We start from the raw sequence: 17,814 nt of genomic DNA on the forward strand, positions 1-17,814 counted from the left end.
ACATTTTAATCATATAACAAAAAACGAGAGTGAAATTTCATCATCCCCTCAATTCAGGGGATTGCCAATGTCTTTTAAAATGTATAATTACCACTTAAAAAAAATTTTAAATAAAACTTCATTTGAGTTATAACTCATTAGCAGTTATTTCCGTAAGTTGGCAATTGAACACCCTTAAACGCGTACTGCTAATATTTACCCAAAATTAGATTAATACAATATGAAAATTTGACTTCTCTTTTATTTTATTTAAATAAAACTAAAATAATACTTTCCTCATCTTTTTAAGTAAATTTTTAAGCCATATAAATAATTAAAACTGAAAATAGCTACTTCAAATGAGTGTTGGGCTGTTGGATGTTTACAATGCAATTAATTACAATTTAGAATCGAAAATATTTGACATTATATTAATTAACTTTTATATACAGTACTTAGCTTCTAGAAAAACAGCTAGCACATGCAACACTACTTAGCCTTTTTTTTTTTTCCTAATACATTTGTGTGGAGATATTGTTGTCAATGATCACAAACAATCACTGGCTTATGGAACCACAGTACAAAATCTAAAATCTTCTAACAATAAAACCAAGGTTCTAATTAATTATTATGTATGATGTCACATGAGACCGTTAATTCAATAATAATCCTTATTGTGATCCTAGGAGAAAAAACTGCTCTCTGATCTATCAATATATGCATAATAGCATAGTATTATTAACACGTATGATACATTATGTAAGGTTTGTGGGAAAATGACTTGTACATGTGATTCTGTTACAATATATATACATCTACCTCACGTGAATAGTTTATAGTGTGGGGACTTGGAAGAAGCTTCCTCCAACTTGTGTGATTACTTTCTTTGAGAATCACAGTGGGTGGGTCCAACCATGCAAGATGATATAGACAACAAAAAAGTTTGCTGCTTTTATGTCACTCTTGTAGAAAACGAGAATTGAATTCATAAGCAACCGTTGCTACTTGCTATCCAATTAATCTTGATGCACGGGCTTTGTAAGTTAATTTGTTATATTGGACTAATAATAAAATAATTAATTAAAAGCATGTGAAAGTGCGGGATTGAAGAATCGATGATGATAGGGTTGCTTGGTGTGTGTTTGTTTATGATCAGCCTATCAATTCTCACTTGTCAACTTCATTTTTTATGTCGTAATTATATTTCCCACTTGGACCCTCCATATTATATATATACAATCCAAAGTACTATTGGATTCTTTATGACTCAGAATTGGACTATATATACGCCACAGGAACTTATTTTTACTTTCTTTTTTCCCTCACATCAAGCACAACTATACTACTAAACACAATATTAATGAATGACTAAAAGTAATAAATTTTTATAATGGGTCGTCTCCAATTGCAAATTTTCCAAGTCAAGTGAATGTGTACGTATAAGTTGGCAGACTTTTCCAGTCAACGTCAACGGTATGAACACAGAAGAAATTAAAGGCAAACCACTTATTGGAATCCAGTAGATTGCATTATTGGCTTTAACATGATAACATCACTGCAATTTCTGCAGTCAAAAACGGTGTTACCATTTGGTTGTCTCAATCTTATTTTAGAATTGAATTTTCAAAGATTCTTGTGATAGTCCAGTGCAAATTAATTCTCGTAAATTACTGTATTTGGTAGTCCAAATATAAAAGACCATACGAAGATATATAAATCGGAATACACAAAAATATGTTTCGAGTTTGAAATTATTCTAGAATACAATTTTTTTACGTTTTTATCTCTGTATTTATATCAGATTCGGTTTAGATACCAATCAAGACCCTCTGCGTGCACACCAAACCTTGTAACATGTACTGATGTACATGCTTTCATGGGACCCTTGGTCCTTCACCTAACATCATTGTAACATGTAAATGCTACCCAAGAGTGTGTGTAGTAAATGCTATATAATGATTTTCCGGGAAAAACTATATGCACATATATATTAACTTTGTCAACGTCAAATTGTGCATAGACATACGAGTATATCACCATTGATTACAACATTGCATGGTACTTAATTTTTAGGGTAAAGTACTAAATTGGTCCCTAGGTTTGAGCGTCAAAATTAAATAATTAACAAAATGTCCTACATAATAACAGTACAAGAACAAAATCGATAAAGCTCCAGAGGCATAAAATCAACCATTGATACATCAATATATTTATTTATTATTTTTTTATAATATAAATAAAATATTTTCTATAAAATTAAAGAAAATAATAAATAAATGTATTGATGCATCAATGGTTGATTTTGTGCCTCTGGAGCTTGTACTTGTTCTCCATATTATCGATTTTGTTCTTGAACTGTTGTTATGTAAGACATTTTGTTAATTATTTAATTTTGACCTCACTGTGGGACTAAATTGATGCTAAATGAAAATTTTTTGGATTCAAATAGAACACTTTAAACCTTAAGGACCAAAACAGAATTACGCCCAAACCTAGAAGACCAATTTAATACTTTACCCTAATTCTTAAATACTTGGAATGGTCCTTTCCTGCTAAGCACATGGTATTGGAATCCAAGTTCGCTCCTTCTCACTCAATTTATGACATTATGTTGTTCCCTTCTCTTGTACATTTTAATTATATCTTGCTAACTAAAACCTACTCTGTTTACATATTAGTATATACTAATACTAGTGTATCTCCGTGCGATGCGCGGATGGTACTACGCAATATATTTTATCTTTTTCTACGTATATACAGCTATGTTTAATAAAATTAATACTAAATTATAGTGCAAAACTTAATAATTTTTTTGGGATATAATAATATTAGATAAATTTTATGTGATTTGTCTAATGTGTAAAAAATGTGTGACGTGATATTACACATAATAATATAATTAAACATAAAAATTTATTAATGATTAATTATTTCTACTTACAATTTTTATATACATGTTTATTATTAGTAACATTTTAATGACAATTTATTTATTAATTTCGTATGCGATTTGTTTTATAAGAATTTTGTTTGAATAATAATATACTTAAAATGAATACTCATTTTAAAATCTTAGTTATTAAAATGTTGTTGGAACTTGGAAGAATTTAATTAATGGATATGGATATTAAAATATTAATGCTTGTTTAGTTGTGCAAGATGGATATAAATTTTGTATAGAAGGTAAAAAACGCTTCTCTATAAAGAAGTTCAACTTTTTGGCTAGCCAAAAAAGAGTAACACTTGCCCATTAAATGTGAGGCTGAACCCAATGTATGGTGATATTATCATATATTAATTTTGAATTGGCTGAACCCACCTACTTCATTTACTCATGATCGTTGGTTCATAAAAAGTTCATCTTTCTTTATCTAAGTGGCAAGAGAAACGCTAAAAAAAAGGGGAAAATTTTTCATGACTATTTTTCAACTACTTCTAAATAGCTTCATATGTTACTCATGGGGATTTTTTAGAATGCATTGGTTACAGCCGCATACACGCGCAGGTAAGCTAATCTGAATTCATTTTATATATGTTTATATTTGTTTTCTTTGGAAGTTTGAAACAGTAAAATATATAATTTACAACTATTGGTTGGTTTGTGAAATGAGCAGGTGACGAAGTAAAATCATGTTGTAATGGAATAATCATCTGGATGAAAATGATAATAATTTCTTTATTACTTGACTGGCTCCTTGTACAGAGTAGTATGTACAAATCTCTGGCTGAATTTATTTATTGAGCATAGTAACGGTTGAGTTCATAGAGGTAGATCTTGGTTTTGATTTGTTTTATTTTTTTGTTATAATTAGGGAACAAAAACTGTGAGAACTGTACATTTTCTCCATGGAGATTATTTCGGTAACCACCAAGTTTGGGTAATAACATAATCATCGCATATCTTTCCCTTTCTATCAATGTTAATTTTATATTTTTTTAAAACAGAGTTAGATAATTGATTTAAGTTGTTGTTTTGTCTTGCAGTTCTTACAAATTGGCGCTTGGTTGTGATCCGGATCTGAAAATTTCCATTAATGCAGAAATTGTTGATGATAGGTGTGATATAATATCTTTAATTATAAGTGGTCTACTCAAAGGTAACGAGACTTCTTCCATGGTTTAGTTACTTGCTTAGTCATTCATGTTTAACCAAAAATATCATGATATCCAACTACGTTGTATATAAAATGTTAAATGAAGATTAATACTTTATGACATGGAAATGAAATTGGGTGAGACAAAGTTGATTAAAGATGTTAATTATGTTTATATATAATTAGTTTACATGAAGAATTAGTAGAATCTTTTACAATTTGTAGTTGTTTCATTAGTTGAAATATCACATAGAAGGTTTATGTTACAAATGAATTCTACGTTGGAAAAGAGTTGCTTAATTAGAACTAAATACATCATAATAATTAAATTATGCTAATTAAATACATATTTAATTTGGTCTAAAAATAATCTGAAAAAAATTGTCATGTAATATGTAGTGGTTTCTATCCTTCTCTAGTCTTTTTATTTTAGATTGTAAGTGTGATTGACCGTCTTCAAAGAAATATGACTGATAAAAATGTGTATTTTTTAACAGGTATATAAAAAATATTTTCTCTTATAAAAGAAAAGGCATAAATAATAGAAACTCGTAATGAAAATACAAATCTCTTTGTGAAATCGAAAACAAAACACTGAATTGGCACAAAAGTGTGAATGCTATAAATTTTTTTGATAGAAAATGTGGGCTATAATAGGAGAAATAATCCTAACACGTGTTGTAGCTTTTGGCTAGCAACTTCCGTTTCGAAAAAAAAAATATTAAACTGAGTTTAAAAAAATCAGAATGTCCCATTGAGAATTAGATATTTTGAAAGTTAATCTTGACCTTAAAATCAATGGAATTGTCTTATTTGGTAGCAATACATGAAGAGTACAGTTTGTAAATAAGTTTTGTTCCCCGATTGGCTTATAATTAAAATTGAGCCGCTTTTTGAAATGATAACTTTTTCTTACTGTATGGCCAAACATTAAAACAAATGTGCTATCATAGATTCTCCAAAAATAATTAAGCAATATAATCCGCAAGACACGGGTTATAAATTAAAAAAAAAGCTAAACATTGTAAATTGCCTATTGCATATAAACTTGAATGAGTAGATAAGAACATGTACCTAACATATTGTGCATCATCTTATAAATTACCTTGTACGTGTAATCATTGCTGGAGTACTTTGATGATTCAGACTGAATTCCTATTTTGAGATAAAGTTATACAACTGTCTGCCTGAAAAAATGAATGGACTTCAATGAGTGTTTAAATGAAGCATTTACAATCCTAAGAAGCTAGAGTTAATTCATGAGAGTTAGGGCTAAAATTTTCAATCTTCTAAACAATAAGTTGTTACGTAAAAGTAATTTACAGAATAAACAAAAAATTTCAATATAGTTTGATTAATCATGAAACTTAAAAAATGGCATTAAAACATGCAAAAGTTGTAAATATACTTGTATACTGGGTTAGTTTTACCTCTGTATCTTATGTGAAATAACTCTAGCTTAAATTCCTAAACACCTCCTTGTATACCACATTGTCTGTTTTCCTCTTCTCATGTTTATCATGACAAATCAGAATCTTGAGACCTTTCCTATGAGTGACCCTTGAAAGTGCAACATAAAGTTGGCCATGCGTAAAAATAGGTTTTTTTAGAATCAACCCTACGTTTGACAATGATTGACCTTGGCTCTTGTTGATTGACATTGCATAGGATACCATTATTGGAAACTGTCTGCGTTGAAATCTGAATGGTATTCTATGATCGGATGGAGTGAGGGTCATCCGTGGTATGAATACCTTATCACCGCTCCCACTGCCTAAAAAGCTTCTTGCTTCAATGATGTGTCTTCCGAGTTTAGAAACTACCAATCGTGTCCCATTACATAGTCCAGCTGAGTGGTCTATGTTCCTTAGTAACATTATCGGGGTCCCTACTTTTAATGTTAATTCATGGTTGGGACACCTGAACATCTAATGCTATTTAGAAACTCGGGTGTATGAACTGATGCCAATAAGTCATTATGCGCTTCTGATTGACATGCGGTGTCTGAACTATAATAAGTTTTAGATTCTTCACTGTTCAAACTCATCATGAAGCTATTGATTTCATCAACCATATGTAGAGTTGGTGCAAGTATAACTCTTTCCTTTCAAATGTGATACACAATTTACCCCTATAAACAATTCCGGGTATGTTGCCTTGTAGATGGATACTATAGGGTCATCCCATTGATCAATGAGAATATCATCAGGAATTCCTATCTTGTCTATCCCATCAATAGGATCACCACACCGACCATCTCCAATTGACAAAATCCAATCAGCAAACTATTTTAACTCATTTTCTTTCATCAAGAGTGTCCGCCCGCAACCGCATGTTCTGTGTTAGTGACAACAACTTGCAACTATCCCAAATATATGAAGAATTGATTATTGCATTGACAATATCTTGCCTGCTGCCCTTGGGTATGACATGTAGTATTTGTCGAAAATCCCCGCCAAATACAACAGTCTTGCCTTCAAAAGGTTGTTGAAGACTATTAGCATTCTTGAACCTTAAGATGTCTCTCATTGTTCTATCAAGTGCTTCAATACAAAGTCTGTTGACCATTGGAACTTCGTCCCATATAATAAGCTTACATCGAATTATCAACTCTGCCAAAGGGCTGTTCTGATTAATGTTACATGTTGAAAACTCGTCAAGGTTAATAGGGATTGCAAAACGCGAGTGTGCTATCCTTCCACCAGGGAGCAAGAGAGATGCTATCCCACTCGAAGCAACCATCAAGACAATTTGACCTTTAGATCTAATTGCAGCAGCTAATGTTTTCCAAACAAATATCTTCCCTGTACCGCCATATCCATATAGAAAAAACACACCACCATCACCACTATTGACAGCTGCTAATATTTGTTTGTACACTCTCTTCTGCTCATCTATTAGCTTTTGTAATAAATATGCATGTTCCACTACCAATTTTCGCCTATCATAACGAAGCTCGTCACAAATAAGCCTATTGACACCATTGGACATCAATTGTTGATAACACATGTCCATGTTAGGGAATGGCATAGAAAGGATGTCTCTTTGGCTCTTATTGCATCCCTTTAATAAGTTCTCAATTTCAATAAGAGTCAAGTCTCTTATTTCTGTCTCTGTCATATGTAAATCTGAGGTATTAAAATAAAATTTCATTAGTCACACATATAAATGTTAAATATCAAATTTAATATTCAAATTTTAATTTTTAATAAATAACAAATATAAAAAGGCAATTGATAAGAATGTAAAATTACTTATTACATATATGGCCATGTAAAAACTAAAGATTTGAATACCTGTGCTCCCATGGTAATTCTAATTGGTTTAATGTGGGTTTAAAATCTACATATACTGAGATATAAAAAATCAAACATATAGCAATCTTATACTGAAAAACATACCTTATATATAAGTCTAATTCATATATGTGGAATTGCTATGAATATATGTATTAGTTATGAATCATTTGAAATTATGAGGCTAACTATATTCATACTATTATATTAGTGTACCATCCCACCCTAGTTCCAAAGCGATACTTCATGCATCAGTGTAACCAATCAACGACTATTTTATATAGATGTATATAATAATAATTTTTTTCCATGTGATTCAAATTAGATAGTAGTGTTCTCATCCACACTTATATATCAATATAAGTTTTTGAAAATATATATCGATTGCAAACTTGGACACATAATACAGAGTCGTAGAATAAAAATTGGTTTACTCCATGCTAATTAGCTTGTATTTGACCAACATGCTATTACCTCAATTCAGTGTGTCATGTGCCTATAATCCGTGTTCTATAGCTGATATTTTGCTAAATCTATTCTTATACAGCAAATCTGATCGCAACAATGGAAATGATACAATTTTCTTACTAAAGTGATGCAATCAATGATGGGTATTGAGAAGGAAGTAACATCGTATAATTCTGCAGTTACACTAACAAAAGGTATGAAAAAAACACATGCTTCTTTATAAAACTACACGACATTTTTTGAATGCTATAATGAATTTGACATGCTTTTAAGGGAGACACCTGTTAATGGGAATAATGTCACTTTCTATTCATTTTAGTACAGATATGGTCATAAACAAAATTTTACCTTAAATAATAAAACCTATATTTGAATGTTACCAAATTTAGTTTAGAACATCACCTAGATTGAGTCATTATACTAATCCTTTATATGGTGTTAATTATAAATTTCATTAGATGCGAAAACTAATATTAAACCATTGTACCAAAAACACTAAATTTTTTCATAATATCAAAGAAAACAAACCAATAAACTAATAAAGTTTGTGGTAGTCAGTAATTACCTTGATTGTCAAGTATCCTCCTTTGTTTATGTAGGATATCATCCGAAAGTAATTTCCATGTGTTTTTCCATACATGTTCCGGTCTAGTTATGGTGTTTGAAAATAACAGTGTTGCAAATAGTTTCCTGAGATATTGACCCGACCCCCAGATACTTGCTTCCTCAATAGCATCGATATATTCCTTGTCATCATCTAGAATACCTTGTGCATAACATGCATCTCCAAATGTAGGGTATAGAATACCATTAATAGTTCTAATATCCTCATAGCTGGTTGGGCCTCTCACAAAATTTAGGAGTAATCGAAGATAGTATATTTCTCCTGATCCTGGCGGCACAAAGAATATCCGTCCAATAACTAAATGAGACTTACGTGGGAACCATTTCCTTGGTAGTGGCTTCCACACAAACTTGGATGGGAATTCTGAATATGTCAAACTTCGAGCCTCACCGTACTTCTTGTTTGCCTCGAACCATCCAAGAAACATAGATTCCTTCACAGAATACTTCTTAACAACATCTTCTAGATTTTCATGATCTTGAAAAACAACAGGTTGCTCACCTGGCAAGTGGAACCCCAAACGTACCACAGAAAGGTCTCTAAAGTGGATTCCGTACCCAAATATTCTCCAAGCTGCTTCACATGGAGATATATATCTACAGTCATAATACATGCTAACTTCATCACACTCATCATTCTCTGCATCGGCTGTGCCACTGCTGTAAAACAAAGCAGTTACTCGATCGTTTTATTTATTAACATACTTGAATAAATACTTGATTGATCTTGATTGGTTACACCATTCAACGTTAATGTGTGCCCCATATCTCAAAAGAAGCTTCCTATTGTGTGGGACAACATAACGATTGTCAAGTTCAACCTCACATTTGCTAATTGTCTTTCCATCATCTCTTCTCCTGTAAACAGGATATCCATCCTCGTCAATAGTAGTGTTATTGACGAATTTCTTAGGAAAGTGTCTAATGCACTTCCCATTCTCCATGCACGGTGAGTCTTTCTTGATGCTCCCACATGGACCGTGCATCATATATTTTTCTACAGCTTCATAGTATAGTGGATCTCTGTCCTTATCTAGTATTTTAGCACTTATGATTTGATCAATATCATCTGCAGTTGGATACTTGTCATCTTGATGTAAAAAGACCAAGATGTGTGCATGGGGTAGACCACGCTTCTGGAATTCGATAGTATAGACAACTGAAACAATTAAACAAATTTAGTTCACAGAATAACCATGAAAGTATGAAGTAATTTGATAGAGTGAAAGAGCATGTGGTTTTTAGATTATCCATCGGCCCCCGGTCCAAATTTTGTGCGTAATATAATTCTTATGCAATTTTCTCAAGGTGAGTAGTTGAGTTGACCATAAATAATTAAAATTAAAAACCATGTCACATTGTATCGAGGGAAATAAGACACTACAACCCTTAAGTAAACATCAAAATATATTTTAGATTACAAATAATTTTACCTGCAACGACCCTTCCAAATATATCGTTCTTTCTGATGTCTTGGATTAGATGATCCAATTTGACCTTAAAGGCTCGACATACCATATCAGGACGGTCTTCAGCATTTAGATCCCTATTCTTTAGAAAATCCTCAAGCTCAGGCCACTCAGGATTGCAAGTAAATGTTAAGAAGAGGTCTGGGTATCCAACAACCCTACAAATTGCCATGGCATCTTGATAGTTCTGTATCATATATCTTGGCCCTCCAGTGAAAGATGACGGAAGTATGATATGTTTCCCTTGATGAAGGTGTTGTTTCACCCATCAATACAGCTTCACTTATTCCCTTGTACATCTCACACCTAAATTTGTCCTGGTCTAATCAAATGTATGTTAGTCTAGCAGACTTAACCATAGAATATCCATCCACCAGAAATTGTTGGAATAATCTTCTTGAATATAGCAATGGAGAACCATCAGCTAACCTTTCCTGTATCCTAAATGCAAAAAAGTCCTTCATCGTTACATCTTCGTGGCCCTTGGTCGAGTTAGTACGTCTTTTGTTAAGAGGTATATGCTCCTTGAAACCGTCCTCCCCATAAGGAAACAACAAAGGATACTGCAATCCTAAGTAGGAAGGATTAAGCTGATTTATTCTCTGAAGTCTTCCACTTCGAGTCTCAACAACAATATCCCTATCTGTTTTTTCAAGATCAAAGTCACCCACAATCAATGCTGCCACCTCGTTTGTTGATGGTAGGTTATACCTTCTACCATCGTTTCCCCGCTTTCCCAACAATCTAAGCTTCACTGATGATGTGGCATCACCGTTAATCTTTTGGCCAGCCATACGAAATGCTTTTACCAACACATTGTGTTGATCCAACATGATCTTCAAATCTCTAACAATGTCTTTGTGAACTTTCTCAGTGTTTTCTCTGCTGCAAGACACCCATATAATTTGACATGTAATTTTGATTTTTCCCCTAAAAATGTAAAGTATAAACTAAAAGCATCTCCAACAAAATCATTTTATTCCAAAGATTCATACCTTATTGCTGAAATGTGATTTTCAATCTCATTGTGCGTGTCAAAGACATATAGCTGTGCAAATTTGGCGTGATCCCCTTCTTGTGGTATGAGGCTTCCCATTAAATGATAGTTTTCCCCATATAGAATGAACGTGCGTGGACCTTTACCCTTTGCAACCATTCGGTCAATCTTAGCACCTAGTGAGGTGAATTGAAACATGCTATTGTAGGTCCTAATGTTGTTCTGAAAGTGTTTGCTTCTAGTGTCATTACCAAACAACAAATCATACAACATTTTTGGGGCTTCTTGTAGGTGAGGAATCTCAACTTGACCTCCCCTACAGCACAATGTATATTTTGGATCATTTGTGTTGTAGTGCTTTTGTATCCTTTCGTCATACCAAAACAATGCATGGCAATACTCGCATTCATGGCTTGTATTTTCCATGTGCCAATACTCTGCAATTAAATACATCACCAAAAATCCAATGTATAATAATGAATGTGACTGACAGAGATGGATCTACGTTGGGGAGTGTGGGGGCAAGTGCTCCCATTAAAATTTTATAGAGTTACATGTAGTATATGGGACAAAAATTTATTTGCCCCACTCAATAAATAAATTTAACCCCATTATATTCTTTTAAATTTATCTCGTTTCTATAATGTACAGAAAAAAGATCTCACTATTTATAAAAATATCATATTGATTATAAAAATAATTAAATAATAATAATAAAAAGATAATTAAAAATTAAGGCAGTATTTTAAATTTAAGTACTAAAAGCATAATTCTTTTATGCTTTCTAAATTTCTAATTTTCTTTTTTTGCTGTTCGTTCTTGACTCTCTGTCTCCTAGTAAAACTCTTTAACTCCATTCGTTTTGGATCCGTCACTGGTGACTGAGATAATCGGCTAACTTATAATATATTTATCTAAAGTAATTTTCAAATAATACCTTCATTTTGAAATGCGGGACAACTTGCATCGGTTAAGTTCTTGGTCCGAGGTCTACCGACTGCAATAATAAAGAAATCAGATCCAAAGTCAACATATGAAGCCTAACGACTAAAGATTTGTACCTTGTTTGTTTGTTGTGTTGTGACTTTTTCTTGTACTGCCTAAAAGCACAATCCTGTCTCTTCTATTTTTTTCCATTTGGTCTACATCACCTTTATAATTTCCAAGGAAATAATTGGTCAATTTACCAACTATATATATAATTTGGAAATTAGTTTAATTACACTAAAGCCTAATATTTTTGAATTTATAAGTATAGAAACTGATTTAGAATAACATGTACTTACCTCTTCTATCAACTTTCTTGTTTGATGAGTTAACCTTTATATTGTCACAATCATGAGTGTTTGGCATGTCATTCTGGAGGCTCCCGTTTGCTATGGTGGTTGTTTCAGAGATAGTGTTTCTTACGTGTGTAATTGCATTGAATACTCTATCGCGAGAGGCTGCAAGAAAATACATATTACCAACCTTTCATTTTCTTTGTAAGATCACTATTCATATTGTCTTGATCAAATTAACTAAAAAATAGTTAACAGAGTGAAATTTTGATATACCTAGTAGTTTATCTTGCAGTTGAAGTGGCCTATTTGACATAAGAGTAGATGTTGTCTCTAAATTTAAAAAACAAAAATCAGCGTGTTGTAAAACCATATTAAGGCACAAACTTGGAATTTGTCTAAATAAATTTGTGATCCATATGATTTAGTAGCACTACTTTTTATCCCGAACCTGATTGAGTGAGTTTATTAGATGGTTACCTTATGCCAGCAAGCTTAATAGCTCTTTCTCTTCTATTCATTCTTGTGGCTGAATCAAAGAAATTTTCAAATACTCAAAAAATCATACTCTTTCAAACTGATAGATGTGAATAGAGTTTATAAATAACTGTCATCTAAGACTATTGCTTTTACTCTAGCCATGGTGTATTTTGGCGAACCCATTGTTGGATCTTCCTATGCTTTTGAATTAACTATACATAATCCAATGACTAATTGCTTCTATAAGACAATTGGATGGTTGGTTTATTCTTTAAATACAGTTCACTGTACTCTATGTCCGTGATCTTTGTTAGGACATTGTCAGATGCGAAGTTGTTTATATAAGAAACTTAAAAACTTCAGCAAGATTACCAATCCTAAAAAATGAACCAAACATTAAAGCTTAGTGTGTGCATACCTTTAGAATTACTCATTACAGGTGGTCTATTCAGGGCCAAAAGTTGTAATGATCCAACTGTTGTTAACAATGGTGGTGAAGAAGTTGTGATTGATGGTTTAAAAAGCATACTCCCAGAAACTTGCTGATTTTCCTTATTTTCACCCAATATTATTGATTGAGTCGATTTTAAGTTTTTCTTTGTGCCTAAAAAAATAATTACAATCAGATTTCAGTATTAAGACTGCCCTTATTGTTAACATATAATCTGTAGTAGTATTCTTAATAACTTGCGCATGATACTAACCTTGCATCTTGAAATCTTTGATACATGTATCAGCTTTTCGTTTGTTTTTTAATACGCTGGAACTTCCTTCATTTGAATAATAGCACCAAAAAATACTAATTAAGTAGTTTAAATAAATTACTTTTCCATATACTGCCTCACAAAAATAGATTGATATATTCCAAGCTACTAAATGAAAACTTTATTAATAGTCATTAATTTACCTCGTCTAGGTGACCATGTGTTTAGACTGATATGATTTAGCGGACTGGTTTGCATTGTTTCATTCTCCCCATCCCTCCTAGAAGTTTGAAATTTCTTCTTCTTTTCATCTATAATACCCTTTCTTCTATTTCTAGCTATCAATGGAGTGTTGTTATCCATTTGAAATGCTTGTCATTCCCACTGTTTCAATATCATTCTAGCATTAGGATTCTACCATATGAAAATATTCAAACACACCAAAGAAAACAAAAGTGAGTGAGTTTTGTTTGCTTTCTTGTGCAACACCTTCTATACTACAAAACTATAAGAATTTGTTGATCTTTAAATTAGAGAAATTATATAATTTTTTCAAATTATTATATTTAGCATTGCTAATAAGCTATGAAGAATAAGTAAAATAAATACCTGAAAGCGTTAACCACGTAACTTATTTAGCATTGCATAATACTTCTTGCATTTGCATCCTTGCTTATGTGTTGATGTTGGAGTAAGATTCTAATATCATTTATGACTTTCAAGATCTTTCTTTATGAGCTCATTGTGAATGCTGAGAATAGAATGAAAACCAACCTAGATAAAATGCCTTACACTTATCTATGCTTTAACCATATTAACCCTCTTGTGGGATGTTTTGGTAAGTAAGCCTGACCTAACTATGCTTCGGTGGAATTTTGATTTATGTGACCTTGGTATTTGATTTATCTTGTGATAAAGACTGCTTATAATAAAAAATATTTTACAGGACTTTGTCAACTAAAAACATCTTTATTATATAATATATAGTATAAAATGATAAATTTGATCCTATTCTTATCCATCCGTAATTGATTCTTACTCCATTTAAAGTGGAACACTTGTTTTGATTGACATGATTAAAGCTTAGTTTGGTAAAGCTTTTCGAAGAGGTGTTTATGTTTTTTAAAAGCTCAAGCTTTTCTTTTTGTGTTTGCTTATTATATAAAAAGACCATGTGCTTGTGCTTGGAGCTTTTAAAAGATCCGGATACTTTTGAAAGCACCTAAGATAGAGCTTTTTAAAATTGGCTTGTACTTTTCAAATTTTAAAAGTCTAATATAACCTCATATGTTATAAATCAAATTTAATACTTGTATATATGTCTATTATAGTATTTTTAAATTTTAAAAGCTATTTTACCAAACACAATTGTTGTTGATTGTGGTTATTGAAAGCCATTTTTAATTTGATTTACCAAACATAAATGCTACAACTTTTAAAAAGCCATCTTTTAAAAATTAGCTTTTATAAGTTACTTTTGAAAAGTAAAAGCTTTACCAAACTAAGTCTAAGTGCTGAGTGAATGCCAACAATTATTTCATAGGAACCAATTATGTAGATTAACACTTTGTTTGATTAATTTCTAAATCAAGTCATTCTGCCATTTAAGTACAAAAGTTTTGAATTAAACATAGTTAATTAAAGTTTTTCAATGCAAATATCTATGCAATTTTTTCACCCTATTCTATGAATGGTTGAAAATATTCATTTAGTGGATTCTCTTGTCTTGTGAAGTGTATATTTTATACTGTTAATTTGAAAATATATATAATATTGTTATGGGTTATTGGCATTTTTAAATTGGTTTCTACTTTTTTTCTTATCGAAACAATTTGCATATACAGGGATTGAAAGAATGATACATAAATACACCCTAATGCAAGTAGGATACATCATATACATATTTATTATATAATGCACTTATTTTTATATGTCACATTCTTTTTTTTTAAGGACCACCTATTGAAAGTCGGATACATGAGGTTGATGTTTATTTTAAGATGAAACTATCATGTGTAACTTTGAACCTCTATTATTTCTACTACCAATTTCTGCATAATATGTTAAAATTAGTTGTGGAATAATAGTTTAAATATGAGTGGATAATCTCTAATTCCATATTACTTGTTAAACTTTGTAATAGATAGATCGATCCACACATGAGATACTTGATTTAAAAATGAGAAATAACAATAACATAAAACAAAGTAGCTTAGTACTAATAAACTTACAGACATTTGAATGAACTTTACAACAAATTAGAAAGGAACATACAACTCTAACACTTACACAACATAAGACAACTAAAGACACACTCCATACAATGGGGATACCCATCTGGCTTTACTAACAACTAATGCCTAATGACTCTAAAGACATTAATGTAAACCATGAATCTATGCACTGAACCATAAACTAACAACTTAAGATCTAGAGACTACAACACAATCAACATACTATTTAACTACTCCACCTTGATAAATCATCACACCATATAAAGACTGTCCGCGTGAAGCGTGACTGAGTTTACAAACACATGATCCTCCCAGCTCCGGTGTAATAAATGCTCCCTCCTTACAAAGTGGCTCCTCAGTTTTGAAAGCAAGAGTTCTATCTTTTTAGCATCATTTGCAAACCTTGTCCTAAATTCCATAATCGAAATGATGTCCTTCTCAAGGAACATGGTGGGATTGTAAGGAATGCCAAGACCTGAAACCCTAAGCTTCTTTTCCCACCAAAGCTGATTTTGGGAATCTCTCTTAATAGACCATACTAACACGGTTTTGTTATATCCAACTTTCTCAGTTGATATAAATCCAACACCGTCGTAAAAGAGTGTGAGTGCATGGTCCATCGACTTTGCCTCAACTGGGATTTCGGTTTGATAGAACACCCGTTGCTGCAGTGAGAACACTGCTATCACTGAAGGATCAGTGCAGTTAAGACCATTCCATCCAATCCAATATACAAATCCATCAACCACAATTGACTTGGGACCCAGTTTCTGAACCTGGGTCTGAGCAATCCCAGAATGAGTCCAATCGTTGTCATTTGAAGTATAGAGACTCCATGACATGTTAGTATCTGAGTAGTGTTTCTTATATACATGAACAATTCAATATTCCATTGAATGGTTTAGGAACCCAAATGCATAAAGAGAAACTACATGGCAACAGTGCTGCCTTGCCTCATCAGAAACAGTATGGAATTGTTGAATTAATGGATTCCAAATTAGGAGATTGGAATCCAATCCTTTTTGAGAGAACCGTATACAGAGCACACCGTGGCAAGAACCAATAATCGAGTACCAACCGAATTGATTTATTACAACCGGAATGTTTAGAGGGATCTGCTGAGGACAATCGACATTGGTTCTTGTAAACCATATGGAATTTTCTTCCATAGATGGAAGACCAACTCCAATAATTACATTCCTATTCTTGTCTTTGTTCTCGAACCAATTCTGCTTGGCAAACATTGGAGTAGATAGCCTACCATTCCACGTCTTGTTTAAGCATCTACATTTTCCCACCGTCTTTGGATCACTCTTAGTAAATATCTTCAAAAGTATGTCCTGACCGAGATAAGGTAGTTGTGCTTTCTTCGTTGTTGTGCCTTCCATTGTAGACAAACAGCTTAAAATTCTGGTTGACATGTTATTAGGTAATGGTTGGGTTGTTGGTGCTTTGATACTATCCATGTTTGCGATGTGTTTTTGGTGGTGATTAATCAGGGAATAGCCGATGTGTGTGTTCACATTTGAAAGGGGTGAGTTAATGAGCAATAGTTTGTGAAGTACTCATTTTTTTATATCACCACAATATAATAAAATATTCTTGTTAACGCATTCCCTAAGTCACACATGATATAGTTTTGACAAAGATTTTTTTTTATAATACATAGTTTATTTGATTTTTCTGCATAATATTTTTTTCTCTCACCTACCTGCCTTTCATCACAGTTTCCAAAGTTTCCTGAATTGTATAACTTCTTGGTCAGTTTTTGCACTTTGTTAAAATAAGCTTCATAAACAATACATCTATTATTTTCTATATATATATATATTCAAATAACTTATTTATTGAATCTTACTAAAAGTAATGAATGTGTGTTCCTTTTTATTTGGTTCGAAAATCGATGACACTTCTTTTTAACTTATTTAGTATAATCCCCCATGTGCTGGCAAAAACTATTGTTGTAATACAAAAATGTGTATTCACTTATACTTTATTAGCATTTATTAGTCAAAATATCCACTTTCACAACTATAGTAATTCCAAAGGCATTAATTCTTTGCTTTTAAATTGCATCGTCTGGGATCGAGAAAAATAATAAATAATTTTATTGTTTAACACCAATATGATAACCTTGATAACTGCATCTCCTTTTGTAGACTCTTTGAGTATATATTTTGTTTGTAGGG

At 32.1% G+C, this 17,814-nt stretch overlaps 3 protein-coding genes across 3 annotated transcripts; all 3 read right to left on the reverse strand.

The window, feature by feature from the left end:
* On the reverse strand, nucleotides 6,369–10,102 carry LOC110269328. Its single transcript, XM_021117103.1, has 4 exons — nucleotides 9,895–10,102; nucleotides 9,167–9,620; nucleotides 8,403–9,121; nucleotides 6,369–7,201 (listed from the first exon to the last, which is right to left on the reverse strand). The coding sequence occupies exons 1-4, from the start codon at nucleotides 10,100–10,102 to the stop codon at nucleotides 6,369–6,371; spliced, it is 2,214 nt and encodes a 737-aa protein (XP_020972762.1).
* LOC110269329 lies at nucleotides 10,257–13,754 on the reverse strand. Its single transcript, XM_021117104.1, has 8 exons — nucleotides 13,595–13,754; nucleotides 13,392–13,457; nucleotides 13,106–13,291; nucleotides 12,484–12,540; nucleotides 12,214–12,372; nucleotides 11,865–11,924; nucleotides 10,926–11,364; nucleotides 10,257–10,815 (listed from the first exon to the last, which is right to left on the reverse strand). Exons 1-8 carry the CDS (start codon nucleotides 13,752–13,754, stop codon nucleotides 10,257–10,259), a joined length of 1,686 nt encoding a protein of 561 aa, XP_020972763.1.
* Nucleotides 16,507–17,091, reverse strand: LOC107627987. Its single transcript, XM_016330792.1, has one exon. It carries the CDS (start codon nucleotides 17,089–17,091, stop codon nucleotides 16,507–16,509), a length of 585 nt encoding a protein of 194 aa, XP_016186278.1.

This window comes from Arachis ipaensis, chromosome B02 (genome assembly GCF_000816755.2).
Source record: "Arachis ipaensis cultivar K30076 chromosome B02, Araip1.1, whole genome shotgun sequence".
Taxonomy (NCBI): Eukaryota; Viridiplantae; Streptophyta; class Magnoliopsida; order Fabales; family Fabaceae; genus Arachis; species Arachis ipaensis.